The 25891-nt window shown below is 42.5% G+C and overlaps 1 protein-coding gene across 6 annotated transcripts in view; it reads right to left on the bottom strand.

Annotated features, from left to right (window-relative positions):
- The window catches only part of TTC17 (tetratricopeptide repeat domain 17), a 126975-nt gene extending 106072 nt beyond the window's left edge, over nt 1–20903 (bottom strand). For 4 of the 6 annotated variants that reach the window (XR_011570917.1, XM_070804077.1, XM_070804079.1 and 1 more), the window contains exon 1: nt 20716–20902. Coding sequence is in view for 5 of the 6 variants with exons in the window: in XM_070804077.1 (XP_070660178.1) it covers nt 20716–20874 (159 nt within the window). In the remaining variant the exon portion in view is untranslated. Of the gene's footprint in view, nt 1–20715 lie in introns of all 6 variants that reach the window. The other 2 variants (XM_070804082.1, XM_070804078.1) reach the window with 2 other exon arrangements.
- Nucleotides 20904–25891: the final 4988 nt, after the last annotated feature.

The following is a 25891-nucleotide window of genomic DNA, read 5'->3' as shown; positions in this document are numbered from 1 at the left end:
ACACAGTTTCACTGTTACCAAAGCAATTTATTTTAATAAAGAAAATCTCAACCCATATATAACAGTCCAATTTTATTTTCCTTTTTATATATTTTATAGCTACATGTATCCAATTATATAGAACAGCAGTAAATATCTTATTCATTGTCAGGTTCATTTCCATATATTTCATTTGCTGACATCTTCAAGATATTGTTAATTTCTGTATCTCTAATTTGGAGTCCTGTCTCTGTGAATTCTGTAAAATCACATGGTAATTTCACTATATAAAGGTAATGACTTCACCGCCAAGTAAAATAAAAGGTGAACACTGTAAACTTAAAATAACCAATCTAAGGATATAAACACTTCTGAATTCTACAAAACCAATCACTTTCGAGGAATTCCCTGGAAGTCCAGGGGTTAGGACTCAGCATTCTTACTGCAGGGGCCCTGGGTTTGATCCCTGGTTGGCAAACCAAAATGCTGCAGCTGCAAAGCACAGCAAAAACAAAACCAAATTCAATCACTTTCCACTGGTCCTTTATGACAGGAAATTGAACACTTCTACTGTAACATAAGTTCCACCCCTCACAGCAACTTATTCTTCACATATAATGAATACTTTTACCTTTTATTTTTTAAAAATGGTATTCAAATGGGTACACGAAAGCAGTTTTAACGGCAGTATTTACAGTATTAACTTTTCCTGCCAGCAGTTTGAAACTGATTAATGAAATATTATGCCATATTCATTAAAAAAGAATTGTCCTTAGGTTAAATATGGGATGGAATATTTAAATCTTTTATTCTGGATTTTATATTATTTAAATATTGAGACACTATGATGGAAAACATAAAGAAAAATCTTTAAGAAGACCCCCCAAGACTTCACCTCTACCTTCAGTGTCCCACTCAGGGAGTATTTACAGTTTTTCCTATCCAGCCACCTGCAATCTCCTCCTCATGGCAAAAGTGCCTGTCCTGCTTGGCTGGAAACATCCCTTCCCACGTGGGGAGCCTGATCAGTGGATTCCCTCCCATTGGTAACTTGGTGATTTTTTCTGAGAAGGGACATTAACCAAACAGTTGTCTTATACTAAGGAGTCCCTAGTCCAGAACTTTTATTTGAGCTACTGGGGACTAGTCCTCTTGTACCCACGGGGGGCCTGAGAAAGGGATTAAAAAAGTAGACCAATGAAGACAGAAAAAAACCCTGTTCTGGTGATACTGTTTGAGCCCTGGATCAAACTGAATCTGTACTCTTAGAACTTGTCTCAACATTCCAATGAAAAATTTCAAAACTGCAAGTCTTGCTGTTACTGCTAGATCTCTGCCTACTTTCTTGAGGACCTCTATCCAGGGTATCTTCTAATCCTCCTGGCTCTTCTAGGAGCCTCTGTGCCTTTGCACACGGTAATTCCCCTACTTGGAATGCATTTCTTTTCTTATGTTTTTGATGAAGGCCAACTGACTTGGCTCCAATGACATTTCTTTCTTTTTGTGTGTGTGAAACCATCCTTCTCTTGAGCTCCCATAATACTTTATATATACTTCTGTACTAACATTTACATTCTGTACTAACTAACATTACATTCTTTATTGTATGGGTGTCTTCCTAAAAAAATATTTTTTTAAAAAATTCCTCTTTCTACCCTCAGTATTTATATGCTTTCGTGTACATGTTAGGTACATAATGGGCTTCCCTGGTGGTTCATATGGTAAAGAATCTGCCTGCAATGCAGGAGTCCTGGGTTTGATCCCTGGGTCAGGAAGATTCCCTGGAGAAGGGGACAGCAACCCACTCCAGTATTCTTGCCTGGAGAATTCCATGGACAGAGAAGCCTGGCGGGCTACAGTTCATGGGGTCACAAAGACGCGATCGAACAACTAACACCTACTTACTTAGGTACATGATACATTGTTGACTGATGAAAAGTGTCTGATACCACATTTGTTAGATTCTCTATCTCCTAAGGCATCATGGCTCACTGATGACTATCTGGAAAGAAGGTGAAGTGGCTAAGCCATCAGGAATCAGGAAAAAATAAGTCTTTGACCTGACCATGACCAGCTCTGTGACGGTTAAAGCAAATCACCTTTTCTGTCAGGGCTCCCGTTTCCTTCTCTATAAACTGAAGGAGCCCAACCTAATGACTTCTAAAAATTCCTGACATTTTCCAAAGCCTACCTCTATAAAAGATTGAACACTATTATTAAAGTATCACTTTTAACCAGCCTAAACCACTGAAGTAATCTGATATTCAAATGAATGAAGCTGTCATTCTTTCATTTTGCTCATACAAGCGTGTACTTTCTTTCAGTTCAGTTCAGTTGCTCAGTTGTGTCCGACTCTTTGGAACCCCATGAATCACAGGCCTCCCTGTCCATCACCAACTCCCCGAGTTCACTCAAACTCATGTCCATCGAGTCAGTGATGTCATCCAGCCATCTCATCCTCTGTCGTTCTCTTCTCCTCCTGCCCCCAATCCCTCCCAGCATCAGAGTCTTTTCCAATGAGTCAACTCTTCACATGAGGTGGCCAAAGTACTGGAATTTCAGCGTTAGCATCAGTCCTTCCAAGGAACACCCAGGACTGATCTCCTTTAGGATGGACTTCAGGCAGGGACTATTTCCAAAGACACAGTTAAGAGCTTCTTTTCAACTGTCAATTCGTCAAATGACACCAAGGCTCCAGTGAGCAGTGGCTATTTCTGATCTATTAAGTTGCTCACTGTATCACAAAGTCAGCCCTCTCTGTCTTCATGCTGCTTAATTCTAAGAAAGTTCCAATTTAAAACTTAGTAACAAAATAATCTTTTTTCTGATTTACAAGCTAAATATATATGGTACTATAAAAAGAGACACATTATAGACAATCTAAAGAAGAAAGTTAGAATTACTTGAACTTTCAACTTCAGAGATACCTGCTGTCAAATATATTTATCAGGGTAACTTCTCAGCATTTATATACATATATAGCTATGCATATACTGTTTAAAAAAATTAGATAATGTATCTACTCTATTATATCCCTTCCCTCTCTGTTCTTCTCTAAGTTTCATCAGACTTCTTTCCCAATAAATACAGATTTACATTATCATATTTAGTAGATGACATGTATGTTAATCAATAACAACTGCAATCTGGTCAACAACAACAATTATATTAACGTCATTTACTCAGGTTGCTACTAAAATTTACGCTCTCCTTTTAACAATACTGGGATGAGTATCCTTACACCTAAATTTTTTGAAAGTGAAAGTCGCTCAGTTGTGTCCAACTCTGCAAACCCATGGACTATACAGTCCATGGAATTCTCCAGGCCAGAATACTGGAGTGGGTAGCCTTTCCTTTCTCCAGGGGATCTTCCCAACCAAGGGATTGAACCCAGTTCTCCCATACTGCAAACAGATTCTTTACCAGCTGAAACACCAGGGAAGCCCAAGAATAGTGAAGTGGGTAGCCTATCCCTTCTCCAGCGGATCTTCCGGATCCAGGAATCAAAACCGGGGTCTTCTTTCTTTACCAACTGAGCTACCAGGGAAGCCCCTAAATTTTTCGAATAGCTACTAAATTGTTTCCTTCCCAGAATGGGGATTGTTAGGTTAAAGGGATTGGCTTCTAAAAGTTGTATTTTTTACAAGCTTTTCTCCAGAATATTTCAATCAGCTGAAATTTATAACAATAGTAACCAAGTTTCTATATACTCAAAAACACAAGAAAAGCATGAACATATTTTCATTTCTTTGCCGGCCATATGTATTTTTGCCTTTTAAACACTTATAAAAAATCTTTTTAAAAATCCATCTGTAGAAAGATCAGCTGTTCTCCTTATGGGAATTCCCTTGTGTGTTATTTGTTTTTTCCCTTGCTGCTTTTAATATTTGTTCTTTGTGTTTGATCTTTGTTAATTTGATTAATATGTGTCTTGGGGTGTTTCGCCTTGGGTTTATCCTGTTTGGGACTCTCTGGGTTTCTTGGACTTGGGTGATTATTTCCTTCCCCATTTTAGGAAGTTTTCAACTATTATCTCAAGTATTTTCTCATGGTCTTTCTTTTTGTCTTCTTCTTCTGGGACCCCTATGATTCGAATGTTGTAGCGTTTAATATTGTCCTGGAGGTCTCTGAGATTGTCCTCATTTCTTTTAATTCATTTTTCTTTTATCCTCTCTGATTCATTTATTTCTACCATTCCATCTTCTAATTCCCAGTCCAGGTTCGATGCATGATACTGGATGCTTGGGGCTGGTGCACTGGGACGACCCAGAGGAATGGTATGGGGAGGGAGGAGGGAGGAGGGTTCAGGATGGGGAAAACATGTATACCTGTGGCGGATTCATTTCGATATTTGGCAAAACTAATACAATATTGTAAAGTTTAAAAATAAAATTAAAAAATTAAAAAAAATCCATTTTACAGTTTATACATCACATTTTATGGATGGTGGTTTCTAGCTGGATGATTATTCTCTTCTGGTTTGTGTTTTCTGACCTTTTCTACAGTGAACACGTATACTTAAATTTATAAAGTATTTCTTTTCTTTAAAGAGCTATGAACAGGTCATCTTATTAAAGTGAAAGTAAAAGTGAAGTCGCTCAGTCGTGTCGGACTCTTTGCAGCCCCATGGACTGTAGCCTACCAGGCTCCTCCCTCCATGGGAAATGAAACTTTAAATGAAACTTTATATAGTGCTATGCAACATGTCTTCTTGTATTAAAAAAAACAACTGTAATGACAAGTATAAGCTCAGATTTGAGAAACAATCTTTAGCTTTTCCTTATATATACACAGAGGAAAAAATTCCTCTCATAGACATGGGGCCAAATAGTCAAAAAGACAGTATCTATTGTATTTTTATTCCTTTCTCCCCTCAGATTTTCATTCTTATCTCAAATCTAGTTCACAATGACGCCTAAGGGCCCTGAGCTCTGTGGCCCTGTCAGGCTCATGCAGTTGCCAGCAGGAAGGGCTCTGGAGGGGTGGGATGAGAGAGGCAGAGAAGCCTGCTGCTGGACTTAGCATGCAACTTTCTCTTCAGAATTCAAGTCCAACTATCGTGGCCTTTCAGGGCTATAGATGCTCAAGTTCACAAAATACCAGTTTAGCCTTGACTCTTAAGAGAGACTTACACAACTTCCTGGCTGTACTAATTGCCAAAACATGTAACATTTTCTAGACCTTTTACTAGAAAAATGTAACTGTATCAGATCAATAAAATGCTACTGTTATGAACTGTCTAGGTTTGAAAATAAATTTTTACTAAAGATGACTTTTTCCTTCTCTCAGGGTAACTGTAGAGTACTTTAATAAAAAACTAAAAACCACCCTCAGTTTTATAGAACACCAAGTTACTAAACTAAAATTCAACTTTAAATAAATAGAAATGTTGAATCCTGACCATTACATGAATTTTTATGGCCTTATATTCCTATTTTTTAAAGTTACCCTCAATTAGATTTTACTTTATCATTTTCAGTTCTTGGAAGACATAGTTGTAAATTCTTAAACTCACATAAAATAATCTAGGTATTTGAAGTATTAAATATACAGCTATAATCTAGATCTGAACATATCATTAGAGCATTCATGTCGATCACCATTTTCTCAACTGATTAGCAAGTAACCATTTTTGACATGAGCAACTAATGAACAACTTCTTATAAGAGTCATCAGTCTACATTTTCTGATTTACTTCACTGAAAAATATACAGAGAACACAATGAATAAAGTAGATAGCTTACCACTCACAAGAAAAGAAAATGCAACACTGAATCAGGGCACCAGAATCATGACCATTCCTTATTTGTGTACTTGTGCTATTCTTGTAAACACGTACACAAGCAATGTAGCTGTGCAGTTCGAGTGGATGTATATGTAACTCAGAAGTGGTTTTTCTTTCAGGCAGAAAATACCAAACACAGAACAATGGCTCAACAAAGATGTCCATGTGCTAATCCCCAAACATGTGAATATGTTAGGATACAAGGCAAAGGGAATTAAGGCCGCTGATTGAGTTGAGGCTGTTAGTCAGATTACTTTAATTAAGCAAGCTAGAGAGTGTCAGCTGGATTATGCAACAGGTGGGCCCAATGTAATTACAGGGTCCTTAAAAGTGGAAGAGGAAGGTTATAGAGAGAGATGCAAAGTTGCTGGCTTTGAAGACGCAATAAAATGGGATTGGAAGCTGAGGACTACAGGTGGTTTCTGGAAACTGGAAAAAGCAAGGAAATGAACCTTCCCCTAGAACCTCCACAAAGACAGGCAGTGCTGCTGTCCCTGTGATTTTAGCTCAGTGAAACACCTACAGGACTGTGAGATGATAAATCTGTGCTGTTTTAAGCCACTCAATTTGTGGTAATTTTTAATGACAGCAATAGAAAACTAACACAAGAACCCACTAAGTACCAGACACAATGCCAGGCACTCTGGTGCACGAACCTGTGCGCCAGAGGGATACTATGGACTGAACTGTGTCCCCCCTTATAAATTCATATGTAGGAGCCCTAACTCCCAATAAAATGGTAACCGGAGACTGGACCTTTGGGAGGTAATTGGATTTAGATGGGGGGGTCATGAGGTTGGGGGCCTTCCCTGATGGTTCAGCGGTAAAGGATTCACCTGTCAATGCAGGAGATTCTGGTTCAATCGCCGGGTTGGGAAAATCCCCTGGAGAAGGAAATGGCAACCCACTGCAGTATTCTTTTCTGGGAAATCCCACGGACAAAGGAGCTTGGCAGCCTACAGTCCACGGGGTTGCAAAAGAGTCAAACACGATGGAGCGACTAAACGACAACACGAGACCGGGGCCCTCGTGATGGGATTGGTGCTCCTGTGAGCTTAAGGCCATACCAGAGAGCTCATTTTCTCTTTTCCTCTGCCATGAGAGGGAGGAGGAAGATGTAACTGTCTGCAAGCCAGAAAGAGAGCTCTCACTAGAACCCAACCATGCTGGCACTCTGATCTTGGATTTCAGCCTTCAGAACTGTGAAAAAATAAACCTTCGTTGCTTAAGTCACCAGTTTATGGCATTTTGTTATGGCAGCCCAAGCTAAGACAAGCTGGGAAAGACTGAGCACAGGAGGAGAAGGTGGCAACACAGGACAAGATGGTTTAGACAGCATCACTGACTCAACCGACATGCATTTGAGCAAGCTCCGGGAGACAGTGAAGGACAGGACAGCCTGGCGTGCTGCAGTCCATGGGGTCACAAAGAGTCTGACATGACTTAATGACTGAACAACAAAAACTGTGAAATAAACATTAATGACAAAGGTTTAATTTTGTCTATGAAGATAAAAAAATTTAACTGAAGGTCCCTTTCTGTTCTTATTTCCACTGATGGTCACAACACTGTTTAGCTAAAGGTAGTGGGTAGATTAGAGGTCTTTCACTAGAACTGGATTATGAAATTTTTTTTGCACATCCCAACACTGTTGACACAGTCTGCTAGGAAAACAATTTAGCAAATCTAAGAAAAGTAAATATATGCATTTTTAGAACCAGGAAATTCCACTCCATAGAGTTTATCTTACAGACACACTCAATATATGCATGGCATCATGCAAAGATGAATGTATTTGCATGTTCACCCTCTGCAAGAATGTCTGTAGTAGTAAAAATATGGAAACAACCTAAATGTCCACCCTTAGGGACTGCTTCAACAAGTTACAGAACATCCATACAGCCCAATGCTATGCATGCTTAAGGGAGAAAAGGGCAGCCTTCTACTTCTGATATGGACAGATGTCTAAGGCTTATGAAGTGAATAAAAGCTAACAGTGAGACCAAATGTTCCTAGTCTCATATTAAAAAAAAACACTGTGTGTTTGCAAATGTACAGAAACTTTAGGGAAGAATACACAAATAATTTGTTTCCAGAAGAGAGATTGTGGGTAGTTACGAAATTTTAACTTTTCATTTTATAACAAACTAGTGCAAAAAACTTTCAATTATCATATATTTTATAGTTTTTGCTGCTGCTGCTAAGTTGCTTCAGTCGTGTCCAACCCTGTGCGACCCCATAGACGGCAGCCCACCAGGCTCCCCCGTCCCTGGGATTCTCTAGGCAAGAACACTGGAGTGGGTTGCCACTCCAGTGGCAACACTGGGTTGCCATTTCCTTCTCCAGCGCATGAAAGTGAAAAGTGAAAGTGAAGTCGCTCAGTCGTATCCGACTCTTAGCGACCCCATGGACTGTAGCCTACCAGGCTCCTCTGTCCATGCGATTTTCCAGGCAAGAGTACTGGAGTGGGTTGCCATTGCCTTCTCCATTTATAGTCTTTAGTTCAATTTTAAAATAAAAAAATTTTAAAGAAAATTTTTAATTTTGATGAATATTTGTTTTACAAATAAAACTACAGAAATATTTTTCTTTATGTTAGTAGCAATGTTTAGCGCTGTAGAAAAGAGGGTTTAGAATCTCATCTGAGCTTGAGTTCACACGGACACTTCCTACTTGCATGGCCCCAGGCAAATAATTTAACCACATTCTGTCTAAATTATTTTAATAAAAGATCAGTACCACATTTTCCTGAGTCTGGATGATGATAAAATGAGATAATGAACATGAAAACATTTGGTAAAGGGTTCAGTGAATTACAGACATTAAATGGTTTTTATTACAATGAAAGTTACCTGGTGATATCCTAAATTAAGAGTCACTTCCATGTATGACTATATAAAATGCAAACTCTATTAAGGCAGGGACTTTATCTCCCTCACAGCTGTATTTCAATTTCGTAACACAAAAAGCATCCAAGCATGTATTGAATGAGTGACCTAAGTATGCTAAGAGCAGTAATGGACACACAAAAAGCACTCAGCAAATACTTGCTCCAATAAAAACTTTCCTGACTCCACTTGACCACTTTCATCACGTACTACTCTCTGAGGTTCTATCTAAAGACTAACTACCCATCTCAATTCCCCACCAAACAATCAGACTGAAGGTGGAAAGGCTTGACCTTTGGGGGCAGAGCCTCTTGCCAGTCACCTGATTTTAACTGAAATAACTAAGTTCCTCAGAAAGAAAATGAAGGCTGAGAATGTTAGTAAATATATGTGTGTTCAAGTTAGACTCATGAAGTTGTTACTACCGACTAAACAAACATGGGAAGCACAAGTATGAATTCCTAATAGTATATCTTGAAAGCAAAATATGAAGTGACTTACCTAAATTTATACAATATTCAATTAACTTAAGTAATGTTGCAACGGCTTGCCCAATGGCTCAGGGTACAGTAAGGAATCTCCCTGCAATGCAGGAGACCCGGGTTTGATCCCTGAGCTGGGAAGATACTCTGGAGGAGGAAATGGCAACCCAGTTCAGTATTCTTGCCTGAAAAGTCCCATGGACAGAGGAGCTTGGCAGGCTACATTGCACAGAGCGGCAAGGAGCTGGACACGACTGAGCAACTATGCACACACCCAAGTGTCACGATCTCAAATATGAGTTCTTCGAGTACATCATAAGGTTGCAGAAGTAAAATATCCAAAATAACCAATGGGAAAGTAGATTATCTGAGGCACCATCTTACAATTCTGGGTTAGAGATACCACGTGCTTAAAAAATTCTTAGGCTGTCCAGACCTTGCATTGGTAATGGGGAGAATGAGTGAGTTAGCTTGCCTCCTGTAAAGTCAATGCACCTCCCTCCTCCAGACTATTAAAGCAACGGTGGCCCTTCAGTGTGCCGATATGAGATGCAGAGCTAATACAGGAGTAATCACTGCCTGCACACAGACATGCCTGTACTCTCTCCTTCACGTCCTCAGTGTTTCCCGCGTGTGCATCATGTGTCAGGGCACTGTTTTAAGCACTGGGTTACTTCACTGAACAAAGCTGTTGCCTTCACAGAGCTTATTATGTTCACGTAGAAAGACATACAATAAAGTATATGTTGCAGTATAGTGCCAGTGATAAATACCATGAAGAAACATACAGAAAACAGAGTGATGGAAAGAGATGCTGTTTTAGACAGTCTGGTCAGAAATGGGGGACATGAGGACAGAGGCCTGAAAGAAGAGAAAGGATGAGCCATGTTGATGTCTGCAGAAAAGTGTTTCACGTGGAGGAAGGAGCAAAGGCAAAGGTCTTGGTCAACCCAAAACAAGTGAACTTGGTACCCTGAAAACCAGCTGAAGGGCAGTATGACCGAAACACAGCACACAAGGAAAGTAGCATCAGGGCAGAGAGGTGGCCAGGAGCCAGGTCCCAGATCCTGCAGAGCCTACAGGTCCCGGTGAAAACTAGGTTTTATTGTTCAAGTGTGACGAGAAACCACTGAAGGTTTTCTGAGACTCTTTGCTTCCCTTCCCCTAAGACTCCTCAAGGAGTGGCATGACCAAAACTTTTGCTTTTTAAAAGATCACTTTGGTTGCTCTGGGGAGAACAGAGTCTATGGAGCAGAGAAACAAGGAGACCTATTAGGCGGTTACTGCAGACGTTCAGGAGAGACAAGACGATCGTCTGGACTAGGCTTGTGAAAGTAGAGATGGAATGACCCGGCAGGATTCAGAATGCATTTCACAAGTTGACAGGTTGCTGATAGACTGGGTATGAGATGTGACAGGAAAGAGTTAAGGACAATAGCAAGATTTGGGGGCATGAACCATCTGGTAATGGGTGTGGTGGGGCAGGAAATCAAGGACAGGATGTACACGTGGTGTCAACAGGCAGGTGGAGAGGCTGAGTAGGCAGCTGGCTGTACGAACTAGAGTTCAGGGTGAGACTGCAGATAGGGTCCAGGGACTACAGATATAGCACTGTAGGCCATGAGATGGCATCAGATCGTCTGGTGGGCACACGCACAGAGGGAAGAAATGGGGCACTCCAATAATTAAGACTAACAAACCAAAAAGGTTTAAATATTTAAAACCAACAAACCAAATTCAGCAGAAAAGAATGAGAGCTTGTGGCAGGGATTTAGAAGGAAAACCAGGAATATATGTTCTGAAAGTCATGAAAAAAATAGTCTGATGAAGTCTGAGGACAACTGCTGGGCTGCTAAGAGGTTCAGAAAGATGCCTCTGAACTGAGCACTGAATGTGGCAATATGGAAGGCCCTGGGAATTTTGACAAGAGTGGTGCGGATGAAGGACCTATTGGAATGGTCCCATGTGAAGAGGAGGGGAGTCTGGAAGCGGACAAGTCTGCTGGCAGAGGGATTCCCCTTGCTCTTGCCCGCGTGGAGCACAGCTGAGATGCAGGCCCTGCCCACACCCGGCTCCCTACACCGCGGAGTGCAAAGCTGTTCTAATTTTTGACCTGACCTGCTGGCAAGTCCTCTTATTCCTGGCTGTCAGAGTGCCTTCTGTTCACTTCCACCAGCGCTGCTTCTCAACTGCAACAACTGCTGAACCCCACGGCTGATCTAATCCGTCCTCAACAGTGCAGCTGCCAGTTCCCATCTACTTCACCTCAGCCCTTTCCGATTCTTTTTCTGCTTTTCTTGTTTATCAGTTTCCTGTCGCTTCTTCCTACTTTTAATGACTGAGCAAGTGCTGACCTTTCAGATGTAATGTCAGCGATGAGTGGATGACTTCTCTTGCATACACAGCCTGACCACAATAAAGAGGCATGAGCTATCTCTGAAATTATGGATCTCACCTGTGTACAGCAGGTTTCTGAAGGCCTTGGGGCTGATCCACTGATGGGTTACTTGGAGATTTCAAGATCTCCTGAGGCTTCCTTTAGGCTAGTCCCCAGATGACTTCCACACTAGTGAGTACTGTAAGGCTTCATTCACATAATGGTAAATTTCTAAAAAGTAGGAACCACTTCTCAGGCTTCCTTACATCATCCATTCAACAGATACTACTGCAGCCTCTGTGAGGACACAGTGTGAGAGATACTGCAGCTGCAGAGAAGATGAATATAGCTACTCCCTCCATGGAGCATACAGTAGTCTAGCAGGACATTTACAAAAGCAAACATGGTGAAGTACAAAAGACAGAACATGGCAGGCAAATGCTTTCACAAGGGAATGCAGGATGCTCTGAAAACACCTTGCGAGAACAGCTTATTCCAATCTGCACATCAGAGAGGCGTCCCTCTACGTTTAACTTGTGAAGAGTGTGAGTTAGGTGGACTGAGACATTTGTGGGGAAGACCATGTACAAAGGCCCAGAAGTAAGTGAGAGCAGAGCATATTTGGGGATACTGACAAAAAAGTTACATACAGCTAAGTGTGTTATGTGTGTACCTTCGGAAGTGAGAGTGGGGCCCTCAAGGATGAGCAGAGACAGGCTGCTGCTGCTGCTAAGTCGCTTCAGTCATGTCCGACTCTGTGCGACCCCATAGACGGCAGCCCACGAGGCTCCCCCGTCCCTGGGATTCTCCAGGCAAGAACACTGGAGTGGGTTGCCATTTCCTTCTCCAATGCATGAAAGTGAAAAGTGAAAGTGAAGTCGCTCGGTTGTGTCCAACTCTTAGCAACCCCATGGACTGCAGCCTACTAGGCTCCTCCATCCATGGGATTTTCCAGGCAAGAGTACTGGAGTGGGGTGCCACTGCCTTCTCCAGAGACAGGCTAGAGAGAAGGAAAGGCCAGACCTCAAGACACGTTAACGAACCTCAACCATATTCTGGGGTATGGACTCATTTGTTTTAAAGGTGTTTTTTCTTGGACGACCCAGATAATCACGAAGGTGTGATCACTCACCTAGAGCCAGACATCCTAGAATGTGAAGTCAAGTGGGCCTTAGAAAGCATGACTACGAACAAAGCTAGTGGAGGTGATGGAATTCCAGTTGAGCTATTTCAAATCCTAAAATGATGCTGTGAAAGTGCTGCACTCAATATGCCAGCAAATTTGGAAAACTGAGCAGTGGCCACAGGACTGGAAAAGGTCAGTTTTCATTCCAATCCCAAAGAAAGGCAATGCCAAAGAATGCTCAAACTACTGCACAATTGCACTCATCTCACACGCTAGTAAAGTAATGCTCAAAATTCTCCAAGCCAGGCTTCAGCAATATGTGAACCGTGAACTTCCTGATGTTCAAGCTGGTTTTAGAAAAGGCAGAGGAACCAGAGATCAAATTGCCAACATCCTCCGGATCATGGAAAAAGCAGGAGAGTTCTAGAAGAACATCTACTTCTGCTTTATTGACTATGCCAAAGCCTTTGACTGTGTGGATCACAATAAACTGTGGAAAATTCTGAAAGAGATGGCAATACCAGACCACCTGACCTGCCTCTTGAGAAACCTCTATGCAGGTCAGGAAGCAACAGTTAGAACTGGACATGGAACAACAGACTGGTTCCAAATAGGAAAAGGAGTACGTCAAGGTTGTATATTGTTACCCTGCTTATTTAACTTTTATGCAGAGTACATCATGAGAAACGCTGGGCTGGAAGAAGCACAAGCTGGAATCAAGACTGCCAGGAAAAATATCAATCACCTCAGATATGCAGATGACACCACCCTTATGGCAGAAAGTGAAGAGGAACTAAAAAGCTTCTTGAAGAAAGTGAAAGTGGAGAGTGAAAAAGTTCAGAAGACGAAGATCATGGCATCTGGTCCCGTCACTTCATGGGAAATAGATGGGGAAACAGTGGAAACAGTGTCAGACTTTATATTTTTGGGCTCCAAAATCACTGCAGATGGTGACTGCAGCCATGAAATTAAAAGACGCTTACTCCTTGGAAGAAAAGTTATGACCAACCTAGACAGCATACTGAAAAGCAGAGACATTACTTTGCCAACAAAGGTCCATCTAGTCAAGGCTATGGTTTTCCCAGTGGTCATGCAGGGATGTGAGAGGTGGACTGTGAAGAAAGCTGAGCGCCGAAGAACTGATGCTTTTGAACTGTGGTGTTGAAGAAGACTCTTGAGAGTCCCTTGGACTGTAAGGAGATCCAATCAGTCCATTCTGAAGGAGATCAGCCCTGGAATTTCTTTGGAAGGAATGATGCTAGAGCTGAAACTCCAGTACTTTGGCCACCTCATGCGAAGAGTTACTCATTGGAAAAGACCCTGATACTGGGAGGGATTGGGGGCAGGAGGAGAAGGGGACGACAGAGGATGAGATGGCTGGATGGCATCACTGACTCGATGGACCTGAGTCTGAGTGAACTCCGGGAGTTGGTGATGCACAGAGAGGCCTGGCGTGCTGCGATTCATGGGGTCGCAAAGAGTCGGACATGACAGAGCGACTGAACTGAATAATAAGTAGAGGTAGGAGGGCTTCACTCTGTGACTGTATATACTCCCATAGTGCTGGGCATTTATTTTTACAATGCCACACGTCAATTTTGTAACTCGAATTTTTAAACAAAAAAACAAAGAAGGTTTTAAAAGATTATTCTAATTGCATTGTGGAGAAAGTGGAAGCGGGACAGGACTAGAAGCAGGGAGAACAGTTAGGCGGGTACAGCAATTAATGAGGCAGCGAGAATTAGAGCAATGGTAGTGGCTATGGAAAGAAGCAGGGTATAATTAGAAAGTAAAATTGAAAAATGCCGGTAGGGAGGAGGGAGAGATGGGAAAAGACAGCTAGACAAGTACTACCTATCTGTCCAACGGGAGCAGTGGCAGTGGCAGATGGCAAATGCGGTATCTTTCATTAAGTTTGGGGAAACACAGCATCACACAGGTGTAGGTGTACAACAGTTTAGATTTGGCAATAATAAGTTTGAATTGCATAGAGGACGTTCAACATGGAGTTAACACAGAAGTCTTGAATTTATAACTATGGAGAAGAAACTCTGAGTTGTAGAAAGAAAGGTAGATATTCCCAGCATATATACGGTAATTGAAGTACTGGGAAAGGATGAGATAGCCCAGGTATACGCAAAGAGTAAAAGAGAAGCCTGCAAAAAAAGGCAAAGGAAGAGCAAGATCTAAAACTGAATTTCTCATAATGTCCGGTGACCCATTTGCACCATAACCTCCTGAGAAGTTTGATTAAAATGTAAAGATCTTGGCTTCACCATCAACCTACTGAATCAGACACTCTCAGCAACCTGGGAATCAGCATCTTAAGCAGGCACCTTGGATTATTTCTGTGCATAGTCAAGTTTGAAAGCCACGGATCTAGAAGATAAGCAGAGGCGGAAAAGCCCCCTGCCCCCCAAAAAATGGTTCAAGAAGGAGGTGTGCTCTGCTCACCACCTAAGCAAAAATGAGAATTGGAGCCAATGGAAAAGAACATACCCTTCAAAGCACTGTGGGCTGGTGAAAAAAGGAAGTCGTCAATAAATATTTGTTCAATAAATAATTGGGAAAAGTACTTAAAGCTATGACCAATCTAGACAGCATATTAAAAGGCAGAGAATTACTTTGCCAACAAAGGTCCGTCTAGCCAAAGCTATGGTTTTTCCAGTAGTCATGTATGGATGTGAGAGTTGGACTGTAAAGAAAGCTGAGTGCAGAAGAACTGATGCTTTTGAACTGTGGTGCTGGAGAAGACTCTTGAGAGTCCCTTGGACTGCAAGGAGATCCAACCAGTCCATCCTAAAAGAGATCAGTCCTGGATGTTCATTGGAAGGATAGATGCTGAAGGTGACGCTCCAATACTTTGGCCACCTGATGGGAAGAACTGACTCACTGTAAAAGATCCTGATGCTGGGAAAGAATGAAGGCGGGAGGAGAAGGGGACGGCAGAGGATGAGATGGTTGGATGGCTTCGCTGACTAGATGGACATGAGCTTAAGTAAGCTCCAGGAGATGGTGACGGATAGGGAAGCCTGGCGTGCTGCAGTCCATGGGGTCGCAAAGAGTTGGACACGACTGAGCGAGTAAACTGAACTTAAAGCTATAATTTATCTCTGTATATTTCCAAGCTATAACTAATCTCCCGTATAAACACAGTTAACACCTGCGTAATCTATAAGAAGAAAAATAATAGTGGGAAATAGCTTTAAAAAATGGATTGAGCAAGAAACACTTTGATGTCAACACTGAGGATAAATTCCAAAGGTTTGGTAGGTGCCTGGATAGTTAGTAACTAACCAGCATGACCTCTAGGACCAAGTAAATCCCTGAAGTGTAAAAACACAGAAACAGTGCTCTATGTCAAAAAGATGGGTTCCATTTTGAAAAGCATTGAAATGAAGTTGTTAGCTCCACAGTACCATACGGATGCTCTCTCCCAGATTAACCAAATCACTTAACATGAGACCAAAATTAAACCACTCCTTCACTTACAAGCTAGTAAAGATCAGTAAATAGAGATTTAGCCAGTTTGTCCAACTAAATATAATAGCTCTTCCTTAGGTTATATTATAGTTGCTGAAATAGTTGCTCATCAACTGTTCTTTCCAAGTTTGCTAGGCTTCAGAGCATTCATTTTGTAGGAAGCCTTATTTGTTCTGAGCAGTTAAAATGATCTGAACTCTGAAGACATCCCTTTGATAAGAGGCAGAATGATTAAGTGACCCCAAATTAACTCACATCTATTTAGGAACCTTCTCCATCCACCCACCCCAAATTTGAAGTTATCATAAAACATTTTGCAAAGGTAAAGCAAACTGGAAAAGAGAAGACATTGACTTCATTTGGTTTTATTTTTCTTTATATTCCTTCCTTTGTAGGTGTTACAAAGGTTAAGAGAAACCAAACCACTTCAAACTACATAAGCTGCTCACCTGCACGTAACCACGAATAAACACATCTTTACTTCTTGCTACCACTAAATGCCATTCATTAGTGTCTTTGGGTGACTTTCTCTCCTAGGAGTTGTACCATATATTCTTTAAGAATTTTTTCCAAATCTAAAATGCCAAGGGTTGATACTCTAAATTTTTTAAAGTTTTTAGACTTCCATTTATGAAGACGCTATCAGAGGTAATAAACCCTGTGTTAGGAGTTCAAATTCTTGATTCGGTAAGTCGACAACTAACTGGTAACATTTCAAAAGTTGATCTGTAAGCTGCTAATGTGGAAAATAAGGCAAAAATTTTCCCAAAGAAGTGATATGACAGGTGCGTGTGTGCGTGTGTGTGCGCGCACACGTGTGTGTGTGTGTGTGTGCACTCAGTTGCGTCCGGCTCTTTGCAACCCCATGGACAGTAGCCCGCCAGGCTCCTCTGTCCATTGAATTTTCCAGACAAGAATACTGGAGTAGATTGCCACTTCCTACTCCAGGGGATCTTCTTGACCCAGGGGTCGAACCCCAGAGGTTCTTAGGCTAATTCACAGAAGTTTATTTCACCTTCAATGCTGGTGAATTGCTAGACACTTTTGATTAAAAAAGAAAATAGGTGTCTCCATACTAGTAATTAAGCAAAAAGAACTGTCAAAATGAAACAAACAAAAAATTTATCTTGAAGTCATACAAAAGATCCACTGGCCTGATTACACTGGAGATCCTCCTAGTAACTAGATTTTAAGAATCTCACACCTCAAGCCCATAGATCACAAGTTAGGGACTCCTGCTTAAAAAAAGTGAGAGGATCTTACTAGTTTTCAGGCATAGGGACATTAGGAGTTCAGAAGTGTGCCAAAGCCCGGAGCTTGGAGAAAAGCACAGAGGTGGAGGGGGGCCTTTCCTTAGAAGTCCTCTGACTGCAGTGGGAAATAGACTTGGCACTGGAGGGCTCTCTTCACATCCAGCTCCAGGACTCCCTGGACAATGCTCCTCGGAGTTCAGCGGCTCAGTAAACCAGAGCCTAAAAACATGGACGGTGTGCTTCCTAGCCAGAGTGGGGACTGTGGAAACGAACAATCCCCTGAGTTGCCATGCCAAGTACTAGACACCTGCTACTGCCAGAAGCAGTCCCAGCTTTGACGGTTAGGAAGTCTAATGTTCGCTTCCTTGCCCTGACCCAAAGACCCATTTCAACCCCTCTACAGATCCAGGCCTTCCAATACATACGGCAGGTTTACAAGTCTGCAACTTATGGGTGCCTATCTTTATCATCTAAGGTTTGAAACAGAAAAGCCAAAATAAATGTTATCTTCTTCTGGGAAATACTGCTTACTGTACTTCAAACTTTAACTATAATGATGGAAAATCTTCCTATCTAAGTCTGTATTTTGGGCAGTTCAGATTTTTAATTCATAAGCACTTCACATTCACTCTGAAAACAATGACCTATTATACCTAATTTGGATAGGTTTAAATACTGGGTGAAGAGTTTCAAAAGGTATTTGCAAAGGTCTGCTATTTCAGTTTGTCCTTAACCCTTTCCCTAACTTTAAAAATGAAATCATGGGGCTCCTTGGGGGCCTTGCGCTTAGGATTTTGGGCTTTCATACCGGAGTTCAATCCCTGGTCAGGGAACTGAGATCCAGGAAGCTGTGTGGCACAGCCAAAATAAACAAATAAAAATGAAATCATACCACTGCTCTCAGCTAATACAACCAAAAACAAATAGCAAGGAGTTTGGCATTTCCGGTAAGACACAACATATATACTAAATTAGTTATGTTTCTGAAAGTATGAACAGATCTGAAAAAGTGAAAGTTGCTCAGTCGTGTCCCAACTCTTTGTGACCCCATGGACGAGTCCGTGGAATTCTCCAGGCAAGAACACTGGAGTGTACAGCCTTTCCCTTCTCCAGGAGATCTTCCCAACCCAGAGATCTAACCAAGGTCTCCCGCATCTGCAATATATGCAAATTCATGTACTAAAGAAATCTTTCAGTTCTTTGATAAATATATCCAAATGTGATAATTAATCAAAATCTAAATGAAGGTTTTGATTCTCCTGCATTCAAATTATGGCCAGAAAAGACAGCATGGGTAATGCATGCATAACTATCAGAGTGGAACTCAGAGACTGACCCTGATGTTCAACTCTCACTTTATTTACATGGGCTTTCCCCTCATATTAAATCCAACTTCCTTTCCCTAGCCTCTTACTGTTACACTGTAATCACCAACTTTACTTCTGGTATAAAATTTTGCAGTTGCCTGAACTTAACATTGTAAATGTTATTTAGCAAAGTACTGGACAATTCACTGAAGAGGATCACTAAAAACAGGTGTATGTAGTAAAGAAATCTTGCTTTCCTAACTTTAAGCCTAACTACCAACTGTAGGGGTGACTTGGAAGAGACCCAGATGATTCTGTATATTTGCCCCTTTCTCAAACAAGTTTCTAGTAACTCCCGCCTTTCCCCACCAAAACCCGATGTGCAAAAAGAAAGGCCGTATTGAAGAAACAAAAACCAAATCAGATTCAACTTTTCCACTGCAATGTTCAGCAAATATTACATTTCTACCAGCTTTCACTTTTCAGATAGGCCAGTTTCTCAGACGAACAGCAAGACATCAAAATGGGAAGGAGAAGTCAGGTGTCAGGAGGTATAAATAGCTGTGGCCAAAAACAATACTGCAAAAGAGCCAATAGGAGACAGCTCCCCCAAAAGCAGCAGGAGTGACTTAATTCCACATCCCCCTCCACCAGGGCCTCAGGGAAAACCATTATTGGGAGACAGAAGGACAGAAGCAATCAGGACTTGCAGAAAAAATTTCCCATCTTCCGTTAGAGACGAATTTCTAAGTGTTGTCTAGGGTGTCTGAAACACACATATGTATTTTAAATCTCACCCGGTATGGCCATGAAGAGGAAATTTTTTCTAGTGCAATAACTTGGGTATGGAGAAACTGCCACCCAGTATAAAGAAGTCAGTCTTTTCTCAGATACACACTGAAAGCCACTCACCAAAACCAACACTGACTTTTAAACTGCTTTATTCATTCATTATATTTAAGACAAAATTTGCCATCACAAGGTGGCTCTAAATGTGAACTTCAGTTTATACAAACGCAAGCCTCACCAAGCATTACATATAACCCGCGACTTTCACAGGACAATGGTTAATACATTTCGAACCAGCGGACCAAATGAAATTGCATGAGGCACACACGCCACTCTGTAAATGTTCCCTGGACTTTACAGGACTGCGCTTAAGTGCTGGAAGTCATTAAATGTACCGAGTTTCTGCAGCAGAATACACACTCATGCATTCTTCAAGCATCAGCAGCATTCACAAAATACAGGCCATCAGAAAGTTACGTAAGAAAAGCAGCCTCTCCTCTGAGTAATTCATTCAACCTTCCAAGAAATCACATATTCTCCTTGAGGGGCCGGGTCAAAGGTAGTAGGTAAAGAAACTGGGCAAAGAACACTGGGAAACCAGGGCAGTTTACGGCTGAAAAGATGCACGCAACGCCACCAAAGGCATCCTCAAGCATTCCTTTGCAAACAGAGTGTGCGTGCGGTTTTTAATGAGCCCCTGCTGACCTGGGTAACGGTCCCAGCTGAAAGCACCCCAGCCTGACACGAACGCCAGCATGTGGGAGAGGAGACGGGGGAAGCAGCATTAGCTGACACACGGCCTAGGGGGGCCGAAGCTGTCACCTCCTTGGGACTCGCGCACAGCCGGGCGCTGCCACCTGCTTTCTACTTCCTCGGGGAGGGCTGGTGACGCGTGGGCCTGAGAGGCACCAGGGAAGAAATAATGAATCCGGTTTCTAAAGCCAGAGCGCCAGAAAAGGTCCCCAGGGCCCGATGCCCTCACCGCTGGGCGACTCTCCCCGAGCGGCGCGCGACCCCAGGGGTGGAAGGAAGCCTGAGAACTTGCAGACGGCAGAGGCCAGAGTCAGTCCACTAGCGGGGAATGGGTGGGTCAGAGCGCGGGGGTCGCCCGAACCCCGACACCAGGACCGTGGGAAGGTAAGCTGGGGGCGGAGCCGCGCGGAGGCTAGTAGCCAGGGGCCGGGCCGGTCTGGGGAGTCTTTCCTCCCGAGCGAGGGCGGGCGGAGAGGGGCACCCTGGCCGCTACCTGCTGCTGGATCTTCCCGTCCTCCGTGACGACCCAGTGCGTGGTGGCGAAGGCCCCTCGAGCTGCCACACTCAGCAAGGCGGACAGGCTGAGAAACCAGCCTGGACTGGAGCACGGCGGCAGCTCGCACCGGCCGCGGACCCCTACTGCCACCGCCATCTTGCCCCCCCCCGGCCCGGCGACTCGCACCGGAAGCGGAAGTGAGCCCCTGCGGTTCGCCATCTTGGGGAGGTCGACGCTAGAGGAGGAGGGGCCGAGGGGGTGCCGCCGGCTGACAAGCGGCTTCCTCCGCCTCTGTTTGGGTGACGCGGAAGCGATGGCTTAGGCCCTGTCCCAGTTTGGCTTCAGGTCGGAGACCGCTTTTTTATTATTGTTTTCTTGTGGTGCGCGATACGATCTTGTAGCGTGGGAACCAGAGGAAGAGAAAAGTGTTCCAGTTGGAGCCTCAGCAAAAATGAGAGGACTCAGAGCATATATGTATTGTTACTTTTAAAAAGATTATTTTTGTTTCTAATGGTTGGGAAGTAAAAGGTATGCTTTCGAAACACCTAAGGGAAGGAATAGGCTCTCTTTTATTCTGAAAATTTCACAATAGGGGGAGCTTCACAATTGGGAGGATTGTTAGTCTAGGAGAGCGCTGTCCAGTAGAAACGTAAAAACATAACGTGAGCCGTGAGCCACAACATAATTAAAAAAAAAAAAAAATTGAGATAACCAACATTTGATTTAACCCACTATATGCAGTATATTATTAGTTCATTGTGAAATCTATAGAAACTACTGAAGTATTTGTTTTTGTACCATGTCTTCGAAATCGGTAGGTATTTTACACCTATCAGTTCAGTTCAGTCACTCTGTCCTTTCCTACTCTGCGACCCCATGGACTGCAGCACGCCAGGCCTCCCTGTCCATCACCAACTCCAGGAGTTTACCCAAACTCATGTCCATTGAGTTGGTGATGCCATCCAACCATCTCATCTTCTGTCGTCCCCCTCTCCTCCTGCCCTCAATCTTTCCCAGCATCAGGGTCTTTTCAAATGAGTCAGCTCTTCCCATCAGGTGGCCAAAGTATTGGAGTTTCAGCTTCAGCATCAGCCCTTCCGATGAACACCCAGGACTGATTTCCTTTAGGATGGACTGGTTGGATCTCCTTGCAGTCCAAGGGACTCTCAAGAGTCTTCTCCAACACCACAGTTCAAAAGCATCAATTCTTCCGTGCTCAGCTTTCTCCATGGTCCAACTCTCACATCCATACACGACCACTGGAAAAACCATAGCCTTGACTACACAGACCTTTGTTGGTAAAGTAATGTCTCTGCTTTTTAATATGCTATCTAGGTTGGTCATAACCGTCCTTCCAAGGAGTAAGCGTCTTTTAATTTCATGGCTGCAGTCACCATCTGCAGTGACTTTGGAGCACCCCCCAAAATAAAGTCAGCCACTGTTTGCACTGTTTCCCCATCTATTTGCCATGAAGTGATGGGACCGGATGCCATGATCTTAGTTTTCTGAATGACACCTATCAGCTCATCTAAATTCGGACTGGCCAGATTTTGGGAGCTTAATAGCTCCACATGTCTAGTGGCTACCTTACTGAACATCATGGGTGTAGATCTGGAGACTGGCAGCACTGGCATCACCTGGGAGCTTATTAAAAAAGCACATTCTTGGCTCTTATCTATGTCTCCAGCAGGTTTTCCCCTTTAACATGAACCCCACATGACTGGTATGTACATAAAAGTTTGAGAAGCACTTCCTTCTAGTGAACCAAACTGTGGGCCAAGCGGACTACCCTGATTCCAGTATTCTTTCCTGGAGAATCCCACGTGGACAGAGGAGCCTGGTGGGCTACAGTCCGTGGGGTCGCACAGAGTCAGACACGATTTAGCGACTGAACAACAACAAGGATCACTGGGGAGTCATCTTAGAATTCTGCCTGTCGCAGGTTCTGACTGCCAAGTCCCACTCCTCTAGTCTTACTGAACTATGTTTTGAGCGTCACAGCAACCCTTAGAAGTGCTTTTGCTCATCTTATTTCCTGCCTTTAGGAACAAGATGAGCAAAAAGCAACTTTCCTTGCTCTTTAAAAGAAAAAAAAATATATGTATATATATATTATTTAAGGTACAGCTTAAATCCTGAATTGTAGGAAAAAATCTCTCTACTGCTATTTGCTTCCTCTGAATTCTGTAACACTAATGCGACAATATCAGGTTTCTTTGTGATACTACTTTGTACATTTTGAACAGCTAAACTCTTGAGTAGTTCTTCCTTCAACCAGCTAGACTGGAAGTATCTGGGGGCAGTATAGGAAATGTGTTTTTATTTTTATCTTCTATAAAGCTTGATACTTAAGTGGTTAGTTTATTTCATTTTTGTACTCCCCAAAAGGTAGCTTTCCCATTTTATGTGAAGAAAACAATGAAAAATTCTAACTCAAATAAAACTGTTGCTGCCAGTTTTTGACATCAAATAGATCACTTGTGTGCATGCTCAGTCGCTCCAGTCATATCCAACTCTTGGGACCCCATGAACTGCAGCCCACCAGGCTCCCCTGTCCGTGGGACTCTCTAAGCAAGAATACTAGAGTGGGTTGCCATGCCTTCCTCCAGGGGATCTTCCCAACCCAGGGATTGAACCCTCCTCTTTTACGTCTCCTGCATTGGCAGGTGGATTCTTTACCACTAGCGCCACCTGGGAAGCCCAGATCACTTGTTACCCTTCTTTTTATTCTAAGACCTGATATTTCTTTTTCCATTTTAAGTACATATTTGTTCTTTATGGTTAGATAAAACCTTTGGAAATATAAGATGGTAGTTATCAAAGTTGCTAATAATCTGTAAATTGTGATTCAATTCTTAGTTGAACAAATGATAGGAAAGCTCATCAGATCAGATCAGTCGCTCAGTCGTGTCCGACTCTTTGCGACCCCATGAATCGCAGCACACCAGGCCTCCCTGTCCAAAAGCTCATAACTGCATGTAATTTGGCCTTTCAACATAAAATATTTTAGCAAATATGCCCTTTGTCACTATCATAAATTATAGACTTTTTAAGCTGAGACTTGAACAATGGTAAAATGATCTTGCTGAATTATTCATTTCCTCCCTGGGGCCACTTTATCTGAATGTTGCAAAGGATCTGTACTTTTTTATTTCTTAGAGAAAATACTTAAGATATAAATATTCCTGAGAGAGTTATTACAACACCCTGGTTTAAATTCTGCTGATTATCTTTTGCTTCATGGTGAACCAACGTAAATCTTTGTGGCATAAATTTTAAGCTTTAGACCATGATTTATTATATTTCATAGTTTGTTTGGCTGGACTCAGCTGGTAGTTCTGCTCCTCCTGCTGTTAGTTGGGGGTCACTCATAAGGCTGCATTCAGCTGGGACCTCGGCCGGGGCTGGAATGTTCCCCAATGCCTCCACTCATGTCTAGTGCTCACCTGGATTAACTGAAATGGCTAGGGTTTTCCGGGCCTCTGTCTCTCAGTCCCAGTAGTTACAGAGATTTCTTACATGGTGGCTCAAGGCTCCTAAAGAGTGAAGTAGAAGCTCTTTGAGGGCCAGGCCCAGAATTGGCAAAGGGTCACTTCTGTATTCTATTGATCAAAAAAGGTAACAAGGCTAGCCCAGATTTAAGGGGAAATGGAAATAGACTCATCTTGATAGGTGAAGCAGCATGTTTGGTTAGGAATAGAAGGAACTATTGGCAGCCTGCTACTGCTGCTGCTAAGTCGCTTGTCGTGTCCGACTCTGTGCGACCCCAGAGACGGCAGCCCACCAGGCTCCCCCATCCCTGGGATTCTCCAGGCAAGAACACTGGAGTGGGTTGCCATTTCCTTCTCCAATGCATGAATGTGAAAAGTGAAAGTGAAGTCTCTCAGTCGTTTCCGACTCTTGGCGACTCCATGGACTGCAGCAGTGTAATTAATTCCTTTAGTGATTTTGAATTGGTGGGGGTTGAAAGGGTGAATTTCTGTACTAGGAAGGGAGGCTAGTCACAGAGGAAGGGCTATATAGGTATATCTCCCAACAGCTGTATGCAAAGTGAAGAAGAGTTTCAACAGGGAGACAGAGGATACCTAAGTAGTAATTTCACTAGAAATTATGAAATACAGTAATTTCATTTAGAAATAGTTTGTCAGTAGTTTGTCAGGGAGTCTGAAGCACGAGGACTACTTTGGATGAAACCAAGTGTCAAATCAGCTCTGGATTCTAACTCACAGTGACACCAGGGCTGCTCTGAGCATATTATGATTGTCAGCCTCAAAAGAATTTTCCTGATGCAAACATAAAAAATCCCACAGAAAACCCCCAAATGCCGAAAAGACAGCGTATGGAATAGGAGAAAATATTTGCAAATGTGTGACAGTGATGGGACAGACAAGGGCTTAATTTCCAAAATATATAAACAACTCATACAACTCAACAACAAAAAAACAAACAACCCAATCAAAAAATGGGCAGAAGACCTTAACGGACATTTCTCCACAGAAGACACGTGGATGGCCAGTAGGCATGTGAAAAGATGCTCTACAGCACTGATTATCAGATAAACGCAAATCAGAACTACAGTGGGGTACCACCTCACACCAACAGAATGGCTGCCATTAAAATGCCTACAAATACCAAATGCTGGAGAGTGTATGGAGAAAAGGGAACCCTCCTACACTGTTGGTGGGAATATAAGTTGGTACAGCTACTAGGGAAAACAGTATGGAGTTCAGATAACTAAAAACAGGATTTTTTTAATGCTATGATCTAGCAATCCCTCTCCTGGGAATATACCTGGACAAAACTATAATTCAAAAAGATACATGCCTCCCCACCCCGTGGCAACACTGTTCACAATAGCCAAAACATGGCAACAACCTAAATGTGCGTCAACATATGGATGGATAAAGAAGATGTGGTGTGTATATATATATATACAGTGGAATGCTACTCAGCCATGAAAAGAACAAAACAATGCCATTTGCAGTAGTAACATGGAGACAACTAGAGATTATCATACTAAGTTGTCAGTAGAAGAAAGATAAATACCATAAATACCATACAATATTACTTACGTATGGAATCTAAAATATGGCACAAAAGAACTTATATTCAAAACAGAAACAGACTCAGTGACACAGAGAACAGACTTGTAGTTGCCAGAGGGGTGGCGGGG

The sequence above is a fragment of the Bos indicus genome, chromosome 15 (genome assembly GCF_029378745.1).
Source record: "Bos indicus isolate NIAB-ARS_2022 breed Sahiwal x Tharparkar chromosome 15, NIAB-ARS_B.indTharparkar_mat_pri_1.0, whole genome shotgun sequence".
In the NCBI taxonomy this organism is placed as follows: domain Eukaryota; kingdom Metazoa; phylum Chordata; class Mammalia; order Artiodactyla; family Bovidae; genus Bos; species Bos indicus.
The sequence above is the reverse complement of the archived record's forward strand: the minus strand, read 5'-3'. Positions and strand labels throughout refer to the sequence as shown.